At 41.7% G+C, this 19,025-nt stretch overlaps 1 protein-coding gene across 6 annotated transcripts in view; it reads left to right on the top strand.

Annotated features, from left to right (window-relative positions):
• Positions 1-19,025, top strand: part of DOCK10 (dedicator of cytokinesis 10) — a 431,686-nt gene that overhangs the window by 344,888 nt on the left and 67,773 nt on the right. For 5 of the 6 annotated variants that reach the window (XM_056564788.1, XM_056564791.1, XM_056564789.1 and 2 more), the window contains exons 35-39: positions 2,715-2,833; positions 11,445-11,559; positions 11,636-11,702; positions 14,508-14,555; positions 18,915-19,007. In XM_056564788.1, the coding sequence (XP_056420763.1) occupies positions 2,715-2,833; positions 11,445-11,559; positions 11,636-11,702; positions 14,508-14,555; positions 18,915-19,007 (442 nt within the window). The remainder of the gene's footprint in view (positions 1-2,714; positions 2,834-11,444; positions 11,560-11,635; positions 11,703-14,507; positions 14,556-18,914; positions 19,008-19,025) is intronic. The other variant, XM_056564786.1, reaches the window with a different exon arrangement.

Raw genomic sequence — 19,025 nt, forward strand, 5'->3', positions numbered from 1 at the left:
TCCAGCTCCGCAGTGTCCCTTTTATGGACTGGTGACCAAAACTGAACAGCATATTCCAGGTGAGGCCGTACCAATGCTTTATAAAGGGGGAGTATTATGTCCCTGTCCCTCGAGTCCATGCCTCTTTTTATACATGACAATATCCTGCCGGCTTTGGAAGCAGCAGCCTGACATTGCATGCTATTCTGTAGTCTGTGAGCTACAAGTACACCCAGATCCTTCTCTACCAGTGACTCTGCCAGTTTAATCCCCCCTAAGACATACGACGCATGCAGGTTATTAGTACCCAGATGCATAACTTTACATTTATCCACATTGAACCTCATTTGCCAAGTGGATGCCCAGACACTTAGTCTATCCAAGTCATCTTGTAACCTATACACATCCTCTATAGACTGTACTGTGCTACAAAGCTTGGTGTCATCTGCAAAGATAGAAACAGAGCTGTTAATACCATTCTCTATATCATTTATAAATAAATTAAACAACAGCGGTCCCAGTACTGAACCTTGGGGTACACCACTAATTACCGGGGACCAATCAGAGTATGAATCATTGACCATCACTCTCTGGGTACAATCCATGAGCCAGTGTTCAATCCAGTTACAAACTAAAATTTCCAAACCCAAAGACCTTAACTTACCTGTCAGACGTCTATGAGGGACAGTATCAAGCGCTTTAGCAAAATCCAGAAACACTATATCCACAGCCATTCCTCTGTCAAGGCTTCTACTCACCTCTTCATAAAAGCAAATTAGATTGGTTTGACAACTTCTATCCTTAGTAAACCCATGCTGGCTATCACTTATAATACTATTATCCCCTATGTATTCCTGTATGTAATCCCTTATAAGTCCTTCAAACAATTTACCCACAATGCACGTTAAACTTACCGGTCTATAATTGCCTGGCGAAGACCTAGAGCCCTTTTTGAAGATTGGTACCACATTCGCCTTGCGCCAGTCCCTTGGCACTACATTATGTTGGATTCACTACTAATTATGACAGTGTTTGTCATTTTAATATTTTTATAGTAAATGTTAAGTTTTACATCATATCTGAGCCTCATTGGTGGAACACATTCTAAGATTATTTTGAAATTCCTATTTCTCCAAAGGCCTAAATATCTGTGTTATTTGAGGGGGACTTTATCCTTTCCCTCATTATTTTTCCTTTAAGCTGCATAAACATTAATAACAGCTAGTAAATCATGGTTTTTGTATTTAGAATCTGATATTTAGAATATAAATATGATGCTATTTTACAATAGCAAGCGGGATGACAGTGAACTTCTGCTTCTCTCTGCAAATCCATCCTCTAAATATAGGCTTCGGTTTCCATATTCTATCCATGCACTGGAGGCAAGCGATTTAGCCGCAGAGTTTGACATGTGTTGTCTGCTGTGCATTGACAGACTACTGATGGGTCTGCAGGGCAAAGCACAGAGAGTAGAATTCACTGCAGCACTGCAGGCTACTGTTGGATCTCACCCACTGCTAAAGGACGCACCCTGCATTCATAATTAGCAATATTCGGATATCTTATTCTAAGTGGTTCTCCGTTTAAATTTAAAGTCTAAATACTAATGCATACGGGATCAGGAAACACATAGCTTGACATCTGCTAAGCCGCCTTTCCCTCCTCTGATGCCAGCAAGGTGCCAGTATAGTTTGTGATTTATCAGCCGAGACTTGTCTGGTTGCCAGGGGTAGACTTCTTAGTGGGGTTGTCAGGTTGTGGTCCCTAGTTGCCAGTCAGTCTCAGAGTACTAAGTCTTAACCTGAAGGCAAAATTACTGCTAAACTAAAGGCAGTGAAGATTGTCATGTCTTACGTCAGGCATTTCTCTATCTTAAATTCTATCATCTTTATTTCTATTAAGATAAATTTTCATGAACACTCAGTAAAAGAGAACTTGTGGCCAACTCCCAAAAAATCAGATCATTAAATAGCTTAAAGTGTCCTGATCTAACACCTTTTTACAGTTTCTTGATACACCCTCCCATTCCTGAGATATGAGACTTTATAATTTGTCTGACAATTCATGGAATCAGTCAAATGGGCGTGAACTTAATTTTAATAAAGGGAGTAACTATCAGGTGATAGACAGGATTACACAGTCAAGGGGTGTGTATTAGGCATGTATGCCTTCAATGTATGAAATCCACACCCCCTGACTGTATAATCCCACCCATCACCTAATATTTACTTCCATTATTTTAATTAGGTTCACGCCCATCTGACTGATTCCCTGAATTGTCAGACTATAAACCAACATATATCTGGAATGGAAGGTTGTATCAAGAAACTATAAAGAGGTGATTGGTCAGAGCACTATAAGCTAGTTAATGGCAGCAAATCTCTTTGTTTTGGGGGGTGGTTACAGGTCCTCTTTAAGTCTAAATTGTTGTTCTACTTTGGTTTTAATTGTACATGCTCCTGGTTTTATTAGTATATATAAAAGTACAAGGTTTATCATATATTCTAACACGTTACTGATCCAGTTTTCTAAAATAGCTGTGTTGGATTTCAGCACTGTAACAATTGACATCTGTATTGTATATATTGAAAGCAATTGTGGCAAATAACATCCATCATTTCAATTTCAACAGTGTGGTGTTACCTTGTCATTGATGTGTGTAGATGTGTTCTCATCTGATCTTCTCATCGTCTGTGTCTGTGCTGTCCTCTCATCTCATCACTTTACTCCTGCAGCTTTCTCATCCATTGCCATCACTGCAGGGAACAATGCCGACTCCAGGGCATCGCTGGCCAGTCTCGAATCAATCCCAAGTGCCAATGAAAAAAGTGAGAAGACTGAAAACTGTGAAAAGGTATGGGATGGGACGCACACATACTGCTTTCCTTACAGGTCTTAGCAGTTGTTTGTAACAGTCAGTGTTTTACAGAGGACATTCTGTTATTATATGTTTAGTGGTATTAAAGTGTATCCAGGTTTTAAGTTCTCTACATACCAGTATTTTCCAACCAGTGTGCCTCAAGCATGCTGAGAGTTATAGTTTTACAACAGCTGGAGGCACGCTGGTTGGAATTTTAATATCTTATTATAAATTAAAGATAGTTGGTATTTATACTTACCGTAATTATACTTTCCTCGAGTCCCCGAAGGCAGCACAGAAGGGGATATTCCAGTCTCCTGACCACCCACTAGGACCACCCATCTAGATTAACATAATTAATTATTTAATTGATTCCTACCCCTAGTCCTATATACAGACCCCGCATACAATCCACCATGTGTAATAAAATAGACTGACTGATGCAAAAACAAACTTTATTGGGTGGGTATTGTGCTGCCTTCGGGGACTCGAGGAAAGTATAATTACGGTAAGTATAAATACCAACTTTCCTCTTCGTCCCCTACGGCAGCACAGAAGGGATTTAACATAGAACAAAAAAGGGGGGGCATTATTTATGAACAGCGGACAAGACCCCGGTGCTGAAGGCTGGGCTCTTGGACTGGTGATCCAGCCGATAATGTCTTGCGAAGGTAGATGTAGTCGACCAGGACGCAGCATTACAAATCTCTGTCAAGGACACCTGCTCCCTTTCAGCCCAAGATGTTGAGGTTGAGCGAGTGGAGTGCGCTCTAAGAGGATGAGGAGGATCCTTCCCTTGGATAGTGTAGGCTTCTATGATGGTAGTACGGATCCATCGTGCCAACGTGTCTTTAGATGCTTTTAGACCTTTCTTAGCTCCGGTTGTTATAATAAATAGATTTTCATCTCTACGGAAATCTTGCACACGATGAAGGTAACACAATAAACCCCGCTTTACATCCAATGTGTGATATCGCAACTCTTCTTCTGAATCCGGATTGGGGTAAAAAATCGGTAAAAAAGATTCCCTATTCACATCAGCCGTAGAGGGTACTTTCGGAACAAATGAGGGCATTGTTCTCAGTCTCACACCATCCGGTAGAATTTTTAGGTATGGTTCCCGGAATGAAAGTGCTTGCATCTCTCCAAGTCTTTTGGCAGAGGTTACTGCCACGAGAAACAGAACTTTCATAGATAACCACTTAAATTCTATTTCTTCAATTGGTTCAAATGGTGGTAATGTAAGTGCATTTAGCACCAGACACAAATCCCAGGAGGCTACCGGTGGACGGATTTCTTAAAGCCTTGAAAAATCTTCCAATAAGAGGCTGATTATTAAACTTTCCCTCTGTCATAGCATTTATTGCTGTTAAGTGTACCCTCAAGGTATTTGCTTTAAGTCCTTTATCATATCCTGACTGAAGAAATTGGAGGACTGCAGACAAAGATAGTTGCAGATTAGATGCTGTAAGCCATGCTTGAAATTTTCTCCACAGTCTAGAATAAATAAAGTTAGTTGAAGACTTTCTAGAGGCCAATAGAGTCTTTACTACATTATCCGATAGGCCCAAAAGTTTTAGCCTTTCCCCTTCAGTAGCCAGGCCGTTAGATGCAATCGTTCCGGATGAGGGTGACAGAATGTTTTCTGTAGAAGAAGGTCCGGGACTGGTGGCAACTTCCAATATCTCCCTTCGGACAGCTGCAAAATTGTTGGTAGCCAAGCTCGACGTGGCCAAAATGGTGCTATTAGAATGACCTTGGGAGACTCCAAAAGGATTTTGCTCAAGACCTTCGGCAACACCGGAAGTGGAGGGTACAGGTAGACAAATCTGTTCTTCCAAGGTATAGAAAAAGCGTCTAACACGTCCGGTTGATCGTACTTGATTAATGAACCGAACTTCTCCAACTTGCGATTCCTCCGGGTTGCCATTAAATCTATTTCTGGAACCCCCCACCTGTCTGTCGACATCTGGAAATATCTTGGATTTAATGACCACTCCCCCGACTGTAGAGTCTCTCGACTTAGAAGATCCGCTTGGATATTCAGGCAGCCCTTTATGTGTACAGCATGGAGATCTATCACTACATCTTCTGCCCAGGTCATAATCTGTGCACATAACTGTTGAAGAGACCGACATCAGGTTCTGCCCTGCTTGTTTATGTAGTAGGCTGCGGCGATGTTGTCTGTCTGCAAGAGCACAGACCTTCTGGAGACAGAGCACTCGTAGTGGAGGAGGGCCATCTGAATGGCCTTTAGCTCTTTGAAATTTGAGGATCTCTTCATCACTGATGGGTTCCAAACTCCTTCCTGAATGGGCACCCCAACCTGAAGCAGATGCATCCGTAGTAATTAGTACATGCTCGTTGTTGATGAATCTCTTGCCTGAATTCAGATTCGCCTTCTTGGTCCACCAAAGTAAACTGTGACGAACCTTCAGGGAAATTGTTATTATAGAATCCAGAGACTTGAATTGAGGATTGTGGGAGAGAATCTCCAGTTGAAGCTCCCTGAAATGGGCTCTTGCCCACGGCACAGCTTCTATTGTTGCTGTCAAAAGTCCCAACACGCTCATTGCTCTCCTCACTGATATTGATGGATTTCTGTATACCTGCAGAATTGCTTCTCTTATCTGAACAATTTTTGTTGAGGGCAAGAAAATCTTCATTCTCTCGAGATCCACCGTGAGTCCTAAAAACTGAATTTGACTTGTGGGTGTTAACTCCGATTTTCGGTAGTTCACAATGAACCCTACATTTTGTAGTAACTGGATACAAGTCTGGATGTGAATTCTTAATATTTCTGGTGTTGTGGCAACAACTAACCAGTCGTCCAGGTATGGCACGATCCTGATGGTCTGCAGACGTAGGACTGCTACTAGGACCACTACCACTTTTGTGAAAATTCGGGGTGCAGGGGAAAGGCCGAATGGCAGAGCCCAAAACTGGAAATGACGAAACCCTTCTTTTGAGGCAATAGCAAGCCTGAGGAATTTTCTGTCTTGTGATGCAATGGGGATGTGTAGATAGGCATCCTTTAAATCTAGTGATGCCATCACTTCTCCTTGTTGCACCAACCCGTATACCGATCTGATGGTGTTCATCCTGAACTTTATTTTTCGTAAGTGCTTGTTCAGATACCTGAGATCGATAATTAATCGCCATTTTCCATCTGGTTTGGGCACAGGAAAAACACGAGAGTAAACTCCTCTGAATTCTTCTTCTTTTGGAACCGGTTCGAGAGCCTCTTTTTCCAGGAATTATGTTAGGAGAGAAAGCACTCGCTGGTCTTGTCCTGAATTCAGTAGAAATCTGTCCCTGGGGAGATGCTGAAATTCGAGAGTATAACCTTAGCGAATGATTTGCATTACCCACACATCTGAGGTTATTTTCTCCCATACGTGCGCAAACTTTAAGAGTCTTGCACCTACCGGTTCCCCAATCCTGGCGTCAGAACTCTGTTTTCTGGTTTGGGAGTGTATTGGTATTCTTTTTCCCTTTGTTCTGGTATCTTGGCTGAAATCTGTTCGGTCTCTCTGGATAAGTACGCTTCCTAAAGCTGTTCTTTGCTTTCTGGGGGTGATTCGTCTTAAAGGGTTTGCGAAAGGACCGTGGTAAGTACAACACCTTATCCTTTTTATTTTCCTTCAAAACTCTATACAGATGTTTTCCCACCAACCTGCCAGGCTCAAAAGGGAACGCACAAAAATTAGATTTTGTAGAAGTGTCTCCCGACCATGGCCTTAGCCAAACTGCCCTACGGGCAGAATTAGCTACCGCCATGGACTTAGAAGCGATCTTAAGAACGTCCAGGGAAAAATCACACATGAATTCGGCAGCGGCTTTTAGAGAAGAAAGTTTTTCTTTAAGTCGTCGTCTAGAGCTGCCTGTCTGCAGATCCTGCGAAAAATGGGTTAGCCAAAGCCTCATAGCTCTTGACACAGGCACCGTTGATAAGGCTGCTTTGTTTAAAGCTGACATATTCCCATGCACTCTTTTCAGCATAGTGTCTGCCTTTTTATCCATAGCATCCTTTAATAATACCGCGTCATCTGCAGGGTAGAAGGCATTCTTTGATACTCGGGCTACCGCTGAATCTGCTCTTCCCGGCTGCTCCCACTCTTCTGATACAGACGGGTCCAGCCTTTACACCTTTTTGAATCTTGATCCCATATCCAGGCGCTTATCTGGCTTCTTCCACTCTTTTTGCATAATACTCTGCAAAATGTGATGACCTGGCAAGACAGTAGACTTTCTCTTAGGAAAGTAAAATAGACTCTCCTTATCTTGCGCAGGTCGATCGCTCTTAGCTGACTCCATGCTTTTCTTAACTTTCTTAATCAGCTTTTCTGCAGCATTTGCATTAAACAGGTAATAGTCTTCTGCAACTTCATCCGACTCGGAGGATGAGTCAGAGGAGTCAGAAGAAGATGACTGTCTTTTAGAATGTCTCTTTTTATTTTTATGAGATGGACCAGGAGAACTATCCGAGTCGGAAGATAATTGTTTCCTAGACTGCCTCGTTCTCTTTTTGTGCGACGGTTCAGAAGTGCTCTCGGAGGATGATGACAACAATTTTTTGACCCCTTTTTTATTTCTCTTCATAGTATGGTTTGATTCCTAATCAGATGATGAGGAAGCAGCTTTTTCTTTTTTATATATATACTTCTTGCGCGTAGCGGGCCCAGAATCTGACATACGCTTACGCATCCAGCTAAAGAAGTTTCTAGCCTCATCCTCAAAACCTGATTTATCAGGGGGTGAACATGCCTCACATATATTAGATGGCCATCCCTCCTGCAGATAATGTAAACAGCTGATACAGCGTTTGGTTTTATTAAATATTGGAATTTCTGACTTTCCATTTTTGGAACAAAAGTCACAATCATCAAATGGGTATGAGTCAGGTAAAGGTTCACTGCAATTTATACAGCATCTATGTTTAGACTTGGATCTCTTCTTCCTTGCCGAATCAGAAGACATCTGAAACAGAGGAAGGAGAAATTCAATGTAGTGTAGTGTAAGTGTTACTGAACCACAGGGACCCGCAGGAAAATCTTTTACAGTACCTTATTAGTCCAAGAGCCCGACTGCCCAGCAATGTGGCTGAGCAACGCCAGACTCCCGGGCTAATAAGCATTCCCCCGCCAGCCCCCTACTGTGCCAGAACTGGCTGACGTCATAAATGCGCGCCGCTGCAGCTGTACATAGATGCTAACAGCTGGCAGCGCGCACCAACTAGAGACATCACAGCCAAGCGCGCGCCGATGCGCCCGAAGATACGGCACAGCGGCGCATGCGCACAAAGACGGAACACGGGGAGAGGCCGACAAGCGCGCTCCGATTCGCAACAGCAGGCCCCGCTGGAAGCGTGCGCATAGACGAGCGCACAGACAGGATACAAGTAAGATAACTCTTTCATACTTACACTGCGCCGTCTAGCTGAACATTCAGCATAAACATATAATAGAAAACTACTTACCAGGACCCCGCATTGGTTCCATAGTTTTCTTTGCCGTGTAGTCATACCAGCCACATCACACTGCCAGGACCCCGCACCGGCCATAGTAGAAGGGATGATGGTGCTGGTATAAAGCTGGGACCCCGCACCAGCCGCACCTCCTGCTGTCCGAACGGCATGCCAGGACCCCGCACCGGCTTAAGGACAGCAGGGAAGCCAGGACCCCGCTCTGGCACATACTCACATAATAGTTGCAGCCAAGAACCCCGCAAGGCTGAATCCAAAATGGGCAACCTAATGGTTAACTTCAATTTTGGAAGGAGGACCAAAAAAAAACACATGGTGGATTGTATGCGGGGTCTGTATATAGGACTAGGGCTAGGAATCAATTAAATAATTAATTATGTTAATCTAGATGGCCGGTCCTAGTGGGAGGTCAGGAGACCGAAATATCCCCTTCTGTGCTGCCGTAGGGGACGAAGAGGAATGTAGCATTAGTCATCTGTGATCATCCTCTTTAATGCTTTCTTGTAATACGACAGTCCCACATTTCACAGCATTGCGCTAAAGTTAGCCAAAGACATGAGATTGTTTGCCAACACACTCACTTCTAATTTTCTGATGTAGAAAAATATAGTAAAATAATTGCAACAGAACTGTGACGTCAGGGTAGGGAGCACTGCAGATCCGAGCTCACCCTAAACCACTGTCCCTACCTACTTGGACGATTCCCCCCTAAACATTGGCTCCTATCTGGACAACAGTCCCTACACTGGACTTCGTGCAGGGGTGTCAGAGTAGTTAGAATAGTCAAACAAACCAAAACTGTAACACATGGGCAGATAAGCTGCTTGAGGCTTCGCTGGCGGTTGCCGAACAGAGGAGAGGAAAATCCAGGAGATTTCCGGGCGCACACCGCAAAGTCGAAGACCAAAGGATGCCGTGGATTCGGGTATATTTCTTTATTAGACAACGCGTTTTGAGAGCAGTCCGCTCTCTTTATCAAGTCATTTACAGAAATGCCATACAGTGGATGCTTTATACATAAAAGAAAAAAACGGGAATTTTGCAGGATGGGTGATGTAACACACTTGGGGCATCACATCCTGTTCACACAGGTAGGTATATGTGGCAAATCAGAGCATAGTCAAGGTGTATATAAAATGACATCAATAAAAAATATAGTTAAAAAAACAGTTCACCTTAAGGCCTAAGGCGCATTGATCTTTATAAAGTGCATTGAACTTCATAAATTAGGTTAAAAAGCATATATTTTTTATTTATTTTATATCCCCCGTCACATTCCCCTGCTGTCACATTATCCCCGCCCCCTGTCACATTATCCCCCTCCTCCCATCACATCCCCCCCCCCCCATCACATCCCCCCCCCCTTTGTAACATTCCCCCACCCTGTCACATTCTCCATGTTGGCTGATAGCTGAATAAACTAACACGCATTGCTCTGATACTGCGCTGGACTCTGCTTACTTTTTCCATATATCCCGAGACATCTGGGTCCGGTCTCGTCCGTGTCGTCGGTGAACTTCCTCTGTAGTATACAGCAGCTGATGAAAGGATTAAAAATTTTAAATGGAAGTCATTTACATATCTGTTTTAACTTTTTGCACCAGTTGATTATAAAAAAAAAAAGTGTTTTCCACCGGAGTACACCTTATAATAATATTTTAAGTTAGAAATAAATTAGAAATAAATGTTGTTTGTTTTCATTTGTAGCCACTTTGGGTAAATCAGCTAAACATTTTACACAGATTGCAGCCTTATGAGGAACTGTTAGGGTATTAAGACAAAGTAGCTGCTTTTTTCATTCAGTATCAATCCTTTCCCTTATGAATATTGTAACAGTGATATGTAATGTATAGTTTGCCTTTACTTAGAGTAATATGGTAATTATAGTGTTTAAAGGGAGTGTATCACTTTTTTTTTTACAAATTAAAACCAGATACGATGACATATTATTTTAATAATTTTCCTTCTCACATCTGTTTTTATTTTCATGTTTATTTTTTTTAGATTCTGTTTTCTGTACATGATCATGGCCTGGTCAACTTGTCTGGGCTACTGTTAACAGCACTTAGCAATATGTTTTACAGCAGCCACACAAGCCATAGGATCCTGTAGTCTGAAGCTGAATCACTGATTTGTATGGGAGAGTGTTCTAGGCATGCCCTGTGACCTGTGCAGAAGTCAGTGTATAGGGAGGGTGAGCTCTGGGCATCAGCTATGGTGAATAGTGGATTCCAATATAAGTATATTATATCTATATATTGGTGTCACCCTTCACTGTAATCCTGTCCTGCCTATGATCATAAGAAGTTTTCTCTACAGAACTGGAAGTCTCAGCCTAATATTAGATTTAGTGGCCAGAATGAAAAATGCAAGATTTCAAGACTTTTTTTTTTTATATAGTGACAATGAAAATTTAAAAACAATTCACCATAAAGTATTTATTTAAAATAAATCTGTCTAAAGGGGTACTCCAGTGGAAAACTTTTATTTTTTATTTTTTTTGTATCAACTGGTGCCAGAAAGTTAAACAGATTTGTAAATTACTTCTATTAAAAATTCTTAATCCTTCCAATACTTATTAGCGGCTGTATACTACAGAGAAAATTCTTTTCTTTTGGGATTTATTTTCTCTCACGACCACAGTGCCCTCTGCTGACACCTCTGTCCATGTCGGGACTTGTCTAGAGCAGCATATGATTGCTATGGGGATTTTCTCCTGCTCCGGACAGTTCCTGACATGGACAGAGGTGTCAGCAGAGAGCACTGTGGTCAGACAGAAAAGAAATCCAAAAAGAAAAGAATTTCCTCTGTAGTATACAGCCGTTAATAAGTACTGGAAGGATTAGGAATTTTTAATAGAGGTAATTTACAAATCTTTTTAACTTTCTGGCACCAGTTGATTTAAAAAAAAATAATAATAATTAGTTTTCCACCAGAGTACCCCTTTAACATAGAAATGGGGATTACATAATGGGTCCTTTTGGTTACACATTCATGTAACACTACAAAGTAATATCGTGAATGTTGGACTGTGTTGTCATTGGATTGTTTCTATGCCATCCACTGGTCCAGAATATGTTTGTAGAGATCCTGTCTGACCTCCATGTCCTCCCCTTACAGATCACAAGGCCACTTTCTCTTATCGGGTCATCCCTACGATTTGACAAACTTGATCACAGTGAAACAAAATGCCTGCTGATCTGTTTCCTGCATATTATGAAAATGATATCCGAGGGTAAGCGATAAAACATCTTTTTATTCACTGAAAGAAGAACATGCATGAGTTGTAACTAATCCACGACTCTTTCCAGATACATTGGTCTCATACTGGCAGAGGGCTCCAAACACCGAGATCTATGACTTCTTCAGCATCCTGGAGTAAGTGGATGTTCTCTTGTTACATGGTAATAAAATACAGTGATCCCTCAACTTACAATGCCCTCAACATACAATAGTTTCAACATACAATGTTTTTTTCTGGACCATTGTAACTTGAAACCAGACTCAACATACAATGTACAGACAGTCCAGATCTGTGAGACATGTCAATGGCTGGAAGAACCGACCAATCAGAATGGACATTTTACTGGTAAAACACCTGTATTATTGAAGTGTATGCACTGAATCGCTGTCTTGTAGCGCCCCCTACAGTACAGGGAGATACTACAAGTTCTGTACTACTCCTTACCTGTGCCAGGGTTAGCTGCTCCTTTGGACACCAAGTAAGGGCGGCTCCATTTGGGACATTGTGTGTACTGTACAGGACCCTGAAGAAGCTCCTGTCCTCTACAAACTGTTGCAAAACTACAACTCCCAGCATGCGCGGACAGCCGTTGGCTGTCCGGGCATGCTGGGAGTTGTAGTTTTGCAACAACTGGAGGCACCGTGGTTGGGAAACACTGACATAGACAGTGATTAAAACTCCCAGCAGATCTTTTTTACTTTTATATGGAATAATTTGCTTTATCTATATTAATTATCTACTTATTTTTCTTTAATCCTCAACTTTTCCTATTTTTGGATGACATTTTGCGGCTTCAGAACCAATTACCAGGTTTCCATAGAGTAATGGTCTCAACCTACAATTGTTTCAACATACAATGGTCGTCCTGGAACCAATTAATATTGTAACTTGAGGGACCGCTGTACTGTGAATGTAGACGGTCACAGCAACATTGTTAATCTCATGTATTTATATTTATATAATATATATATATATATATATATATATATATATATATTAATATAATGTATATATCATATATAATCATATATACACTAGGAATTTTACAGTTCATAATAATGGCTGCTGCATGTTACTGCAGTGATGGACATCACCCCTCTCCTTGGCTGTTTATATGGTCCATATTGTAGATACCTAGTTAGTGAAAGATAAGGGGGGGGGGGGGGTTCACACATGTTGTAATTTTATGCCACAAATAAATCTACAGTAAAATCCCCTTCTTACAACAAATCTAACCACTGCACATTGAAGAGGTAAAATCAGTTGTGAAAATCTGCAGCATTTCCTAAAAACTGCTGCATGACAACCTGTCCTTAGAAAAGTGAATGAAGCTGAGATGCAGTATTAGGCCACTTTTACATGACAGTGTTTGGGTCAGTATTTTGTAGCCAAAACTCAAGAGCGGCATTGTTTCTGTAAATGATGGGTTTCCTGCATGGTGAGCAGAATGTCTATCTGTGCTTTTCAATTTGTTAAATTATTTTTTAATGTATAAGACAGGGGAGCAGCGACAACCCCACAAATATGTTAGTGGGGTGTCCCACATTAGGTAAAGGGGTACTCCGGCGCTAAGACATCTTATCCCCTATCCAAAGGATAGGATCCAAAGGATAATCCTTTCAATAGTTATTAGCTTCTGAATACCCCTTTAAGATCTTTTAATAGAAGTAATTTACAGATCTAAAAAGCAGAGTATTAGCTCAACTGGATCCACGTGCGCGACAATCCTCAATACGAATACCATCAAGTGGAACAACAGCCAACACCCATTAAAACTTCAGATTTATTGTAATCCTTAAAAGTCCATATAGACAGCAGTGAGGGAAAACATTGGAACAATAAAGTCCAGAAAGTAGCTTGGAGAATTACTTCATATAACCGACATGTTATAGGCTCAATGGCCTTTAGTCATGGCATACATGTTTGCACTAGCGTTGAGTGCGAATATTCAAAATGCAAATTTTTACCCCGAATATCATCACCGCGATTTTGTTAATATTTAGAATATAGTGATATATTCGTATTGACGAATATTTGTTTTTTTATTTATTTTTTTGCGAATATATGCGAATATGCAAATATGTGAATATGAAAATATTCGTGAATATTGGCACTTCCAGTCAGAGGACACTGATCCCTCCTTTCTTTTAGGTGAACGATATAATCCCGCATGCTCACTATGCGAATTTCATTAGGAATTTTCACATGGAAAAAAAAAAGAACAAACATAGGGATTATGTGAATTTTGTGAATCTCTAGGATGAATAATCGTCCATATATTCGCAAAATATTACAAATTCGAATATGACCCCTGCCGGTCATCACTAGTTTGCACATTAGTCTTCCTTTTTGTACTAACCGGAGTACCTGCTACTCCACCCCACCCAAGAAAGGTGCACAATACACAAATACAACTTTATTGTTCTGTGTGACTAAAAACAACATAAGAAGAAAAAAAAGAGACATTTTTCAATAGTGTAATATTAGGTCAGTCCTATTGTTAAAGGGGTACTCCGGCGCTAAGACATCTTATCCCCTATCCAAAGGATAGGGGATAAGATGCCTGATCGCGGGGGTCCCGCCACTGGGGACCCGTTAGAATCAGCCCCTGGAGCGTGCTCGCTCCGCGACTGATTACTGGTGATCACGGGGACGGAGCATAGTGACGTCATGGCTCTGCCCCCGTATGACATCACGCTCCGCCCCCTCAATGCAAGCCTATGGAGGGGGCGTGACAGCTGTCACGCCCCCTCCCATAGGCTTGCATTGAGGGGGCGGAGCACGACATCACACAAGGAGATATCTACATTTGCCCATTTCTGTAATGGTGTTTAATTGGTGATAAAAAGTTAATGTGCTGGGTATATTGTTAGTTATAAATTATTTTATTTAGCTTTATATGGGCTCAGCTCAATAAAGTCCAATTTCTCTTCACTCAGAGTGTGCCTGCAGAATTTCCGATACCTCGGCAAAAGAAATATTATAAGGTTAGTATTTCATCATTATATCACTTTCTCACATTACATCATTGGCCGACATGTTTGATTCAATATTTAGTTAACCTAATCCTGCAGAAAGGATCAGGTGACAGAGAGTTGTTTAACAGCCTAGATGCTATTTTCCTTATTGACCGTGGCATCTAAGTGGATAACTGGGTGGGATCTCAGCCTTTGCAGGTGGTTATCAGCTGGCACCCGCCATGTATAGAGCAGGCACTCATCTCATGATCCTCCTCCATACTCTGCAGTGCACATCTATGTCAGTTTCATAGGGTTTTTACGTAAATTAAGCTCAATCACTGTATTAGTGAATAGTTAATTTTTGTAATATACTAAGCTAAAGAACTTGGAATCCAGGGAGATACATTGTAACCTCCAAAAAGATTTGTGCAGCTGCTGCTAATGTATCATAGAGCATTGCCTAGACTGGATACAACTGTATTATTTCTTAACTGAGAATAGGGCCAGGCATTATTTACGGGTTTACAGCCTTTCAATGAAAACAAGAGTGTTCCCATTCACAGACAGCAAGTGTCTACTAAGGAACGGAACCGTAAAGTATATTACAATGTTTTAGAAATGATATTTTGCAGTAATAAATTTTTATATTTTTTATAAACAAAACAATAAAAAAAAAAAAAACATAACACTGGAAAACATGTTTAACTTTTTATTGCACATACCGTATATACTCGAGTATAAGCCGAGTTTTTCAGCACGATTTTTGTCGCTGAAAACGCCCCCCTCGGCTTATACTCGAGTGAACTCTCCGCCTGTCAATCCCTTCTCAGTGGTCTTCAACCTGCGGACCTCCAGATGTTGCAAAACTACAACTCCCAGACACCGGCTGTCTGGTCATGCTGGGAGTTGTAGTTTTGAAACCTCTGGAGGGCCACAGGTTGAAGACCACTGCGGCCTTTGTCATCATCCAGACCCCCCTTTAGTTTTCTACTCCCCTCCCCTCGGTGGGAAGGAAGGGTGAGCTGCTCCGGGCCATCTATGCTGCAGGGACCGCCCGGTGGGGAGGGTTAGTCGTTCCGGGCTGTCCATTTTCACCGGGGGGGCCTCTTCTCCGCGCTTCAGGCCGGACCCAAACTGGTGACGTTGCCTTGATGACGATGCACAGGGACGTTGATGATGACGGGGGTCTGGATGATGACAGGGGTCTGGATGATGATGACATGGGGGGATGATGTATTTCCCACCCTAGGCTTATAGTCGAGTCAATAACTTTTCCTGGGTTTTTGGGGTGAAATTAGGGGCCTCGGCTTATATTCAGTCCGGCTTATACTCGAGTATATACGGTACATTGGAATACAGTTCAGGGGATTAGTGAGAGCAATTCTGGGGAATGGGTTTTGTAATAGGATTTGAGCCACCTGCTTATTGCACATAGCATTCAGATGGAGCGCTGTGCACATCAATGTGGTTTGTACGGGGATCATCCTTGGAGGTCAAATCTAATGACAGAAAATCCTTGTCATCACATAATTGGATGTTATGATAATTCCTTTGAGCAGGAGCCCAAGCGTCAGTGCAGGAAATCTGCCTTAGATATCACATGTTCTACTTCTGTGTAAACAGAATCAGACAAAAACTATAAAGGACTTTATGAGTATCAGCTGGGTTAGAAACCATAAGCTTGGTGTTACATTTCTGTTTAGGTATGTAGCTAGAGACACTGACAGTAAACATGTGGGTTCTTTATTTCTGCATGATGATTCCAATAGTTATATACTACTCAATGTTATTGGACACAGGAGATTCCGCTCTGGATGACTGCTCTTTATATTAGTAAGAGTCACTGAACTGTCTGTGATTAATTAAATAGTTAATTTTATTGTAAATGCTTCATTACACCCTGAGAAGACCGGAAATATGACAAACTAGTAAATTTTGGCCAGATCTCAGGAATCACCTTTCGATTTAAAATGTGCTTATTTCCATCCGAAATGCTAGTAATATTCAGCGTGTCACATGTCTGCCCATAGCGTGGCAACAGTGCAGAACACTAACATGTACAGTAATAAAAATGTGGAGAAATATGTGGTACTGTACAATGCAGTGGAAACCAACCTTTCATTGCATAATATAAGGATGAGCGAATCGAATCTGACAAATCCGAATTCGTTATGAATTTCAGGAAATATTTGCTTCGAAACGATTCTGAATACCGCCGCGATTCGATCGCACGAATCACTTCATTAAACTCCATTTAGTGCCGTCCAGGCTCCAGGGCATCTAAAATGGCGGATCCACATGTGAGGACATGGGGAAAGGAATCCTGGAAAGGTGGCAAGGCGGGTTGGAGGGATGACCCTGAATCGCATGCAGCTTATCAGCAGCCAGCCACCCCTGTGATGTCAGACCCCTATAGAATCGGCAGCCATCTTGCGGCCAGAGAGAGAGAAAGTACACTTTTGGGTGTAATACACAGGGACTCCACTGCTGCATTGGGGTGCACAGCAACTCTAAAGCTTAAAGGGGCCAGTTAGGCAGAGCAGTAAAAGCCATTGTCACCTGCTATTAGTGCCTAATAATACTGTACTGGGTTCTACTACACAGCAATTCTGTACTGCTGCAGTTGGTTGTACAACAACTGTCAAGCTAACAGGGGCCAGTTAGTGTGAGCACGAAAAGCCATAGTCACCTGATTACAGTGCCTAATACAGGTAATTGCCGATACCGATAACGTCCAAAATCGTGAATATCGGCCGATAATACCGGCCAAACCGATAATCAGTCGATCCCTAATCTCTAGCATAATATGTTAACAGAATCGTTGACTTATATTTACATCCTAATTACTTAGCATTATTCTTAGTTATTATAGCATTTCAATGGTTTTTATATACATAATGCTGAATAAACAAAAAAATCTATGGCCTTTCCTCAGGATAGGACATCAGTGTTATTCCAAGTACCCTGCTCAATCAGCCATTTGATTGGGTCATGGGGATCAGTGTAGAACCATTATTAGGGGTTGAAACTCTGTTTTTCTGCTATAGAAATTAACACTTTAAGGTGGTTGTCCAGGCTCTAAAATATTGGCCCTCATTTACTATTGCAAACCCGACATGTTTTGTTGGGTTGTGCACCAGTTTCGGGCGCAATTCGCCTGAAATTCTGTCTGCGCCAGAATATGCACCTGAAATTCTGTATGCGCCTTAATTTGCGGCAAAAATTGCGCCTGAATTGAAAAAACCCCAACTAACTCTCCATTTAGCTAAGAAAACAGGAAAAAGGGGCATGGCCGTCATGAAAAGGGGGTGTGGTCACAGAAAAGGGGCGTGTTCCTGACATTTTCACAAAATTCCAACATATTTACTAAAGTTTCCACAGAAAATGTGGTGGATTTGAGCTGAGGAAAACCCTACAGATCAGAGCAGGTGTAAAAAAAAAAAAAAATGTAGGGAAAGTGGAAAATGTAGGGAAACCTTAGTAAATACCATGGAAAATACATTGTAGGGAATTAAAACCCACAAAGAAACCTACACTCCACTCTTAGTAAATAAGGGCCATTATCTCAGTCCTTGGTCATGGTTCTCCACTTCAGTGTCCCTGCCAACACAGTCCAATTGATGGGGTGGGCTGTTTCACTGGGGTATGGGATATTTTTTAGCTGCCATGTTGGCCATAGACACAAGTTGAAGGTCCGAAAGTAAAGATTGTTATAACATTTTAGAGCTCTGGAAAGCCCTTTATGCAATCTGACTATTAGTCCATGAATTAATTAGTGGGAATTTTAGTCCATGCTCATTACCAAATTATATTTAAAAGGATTTATCATCAGTATCATCTGCACTAACCTATTAGTACAGGCTTGCAGTGCAGGTGATACTCATCAAAATTTAAGTTACCATTCCCAGATCCGTGCCTTCGTTTCGTGGGTGGGGGGGGGGGGGGGAGTTGAACATGCACTGTGACGTTTGTCTTTTATCTCTCCACTCTGCAGCATAACACCTCTCCTCCACTATGATATTTCGCTTCATGTCTCCTGGGTCTGGCTGCACATGGGGAGGACAGGTGTTATGCTTCAGAGTGAAGTTCTATTCTGCAGTATAGGAAAATAAGCACAGGGAAGGAAGTGTTTCCTATGAAGATCGAAGACGGACATCACCGTGCACCAAGCTCCTCTTTAGCTTAGTAAGAAAAAATATATATTACCGGAACATAGGCACGGATTGGGGAACGGCAAGTATCTTTTTCTTCAGTGTCACTGCACTATAAGCCTATTTCAATAGATTAGGGGGGAACCTTTACTTGATAATAGTTAAAGCTATGTATGTTGTTCTTGTTATGCACAAAAGCTGACTAATAGAATGAAATGCAATTTTATGCAACCAGGAAAATAACAGCGGCTTTCAAACTAGCCCAAGCTACTCTGAACAATGGAACCCTGAAAGGCTCATCTTCACAAGCTGGTCTTCTGCCACAATGGTATATCCTTTACTCTAT

This window comes from Hyla sarda, chromosome 3 (assembly GCF_029499605.1).
Source record: "Hyla sarda isolate aHylSar1 chromosome 3, aHylSar1.hap1, whole genome shotgun sequence".
Classification (NCBI taxonomy): Eukaryota; Metazoa; Chordata; class Amphibia; order Anura; family Hylidae; genus Hyla; species Hyla sarda.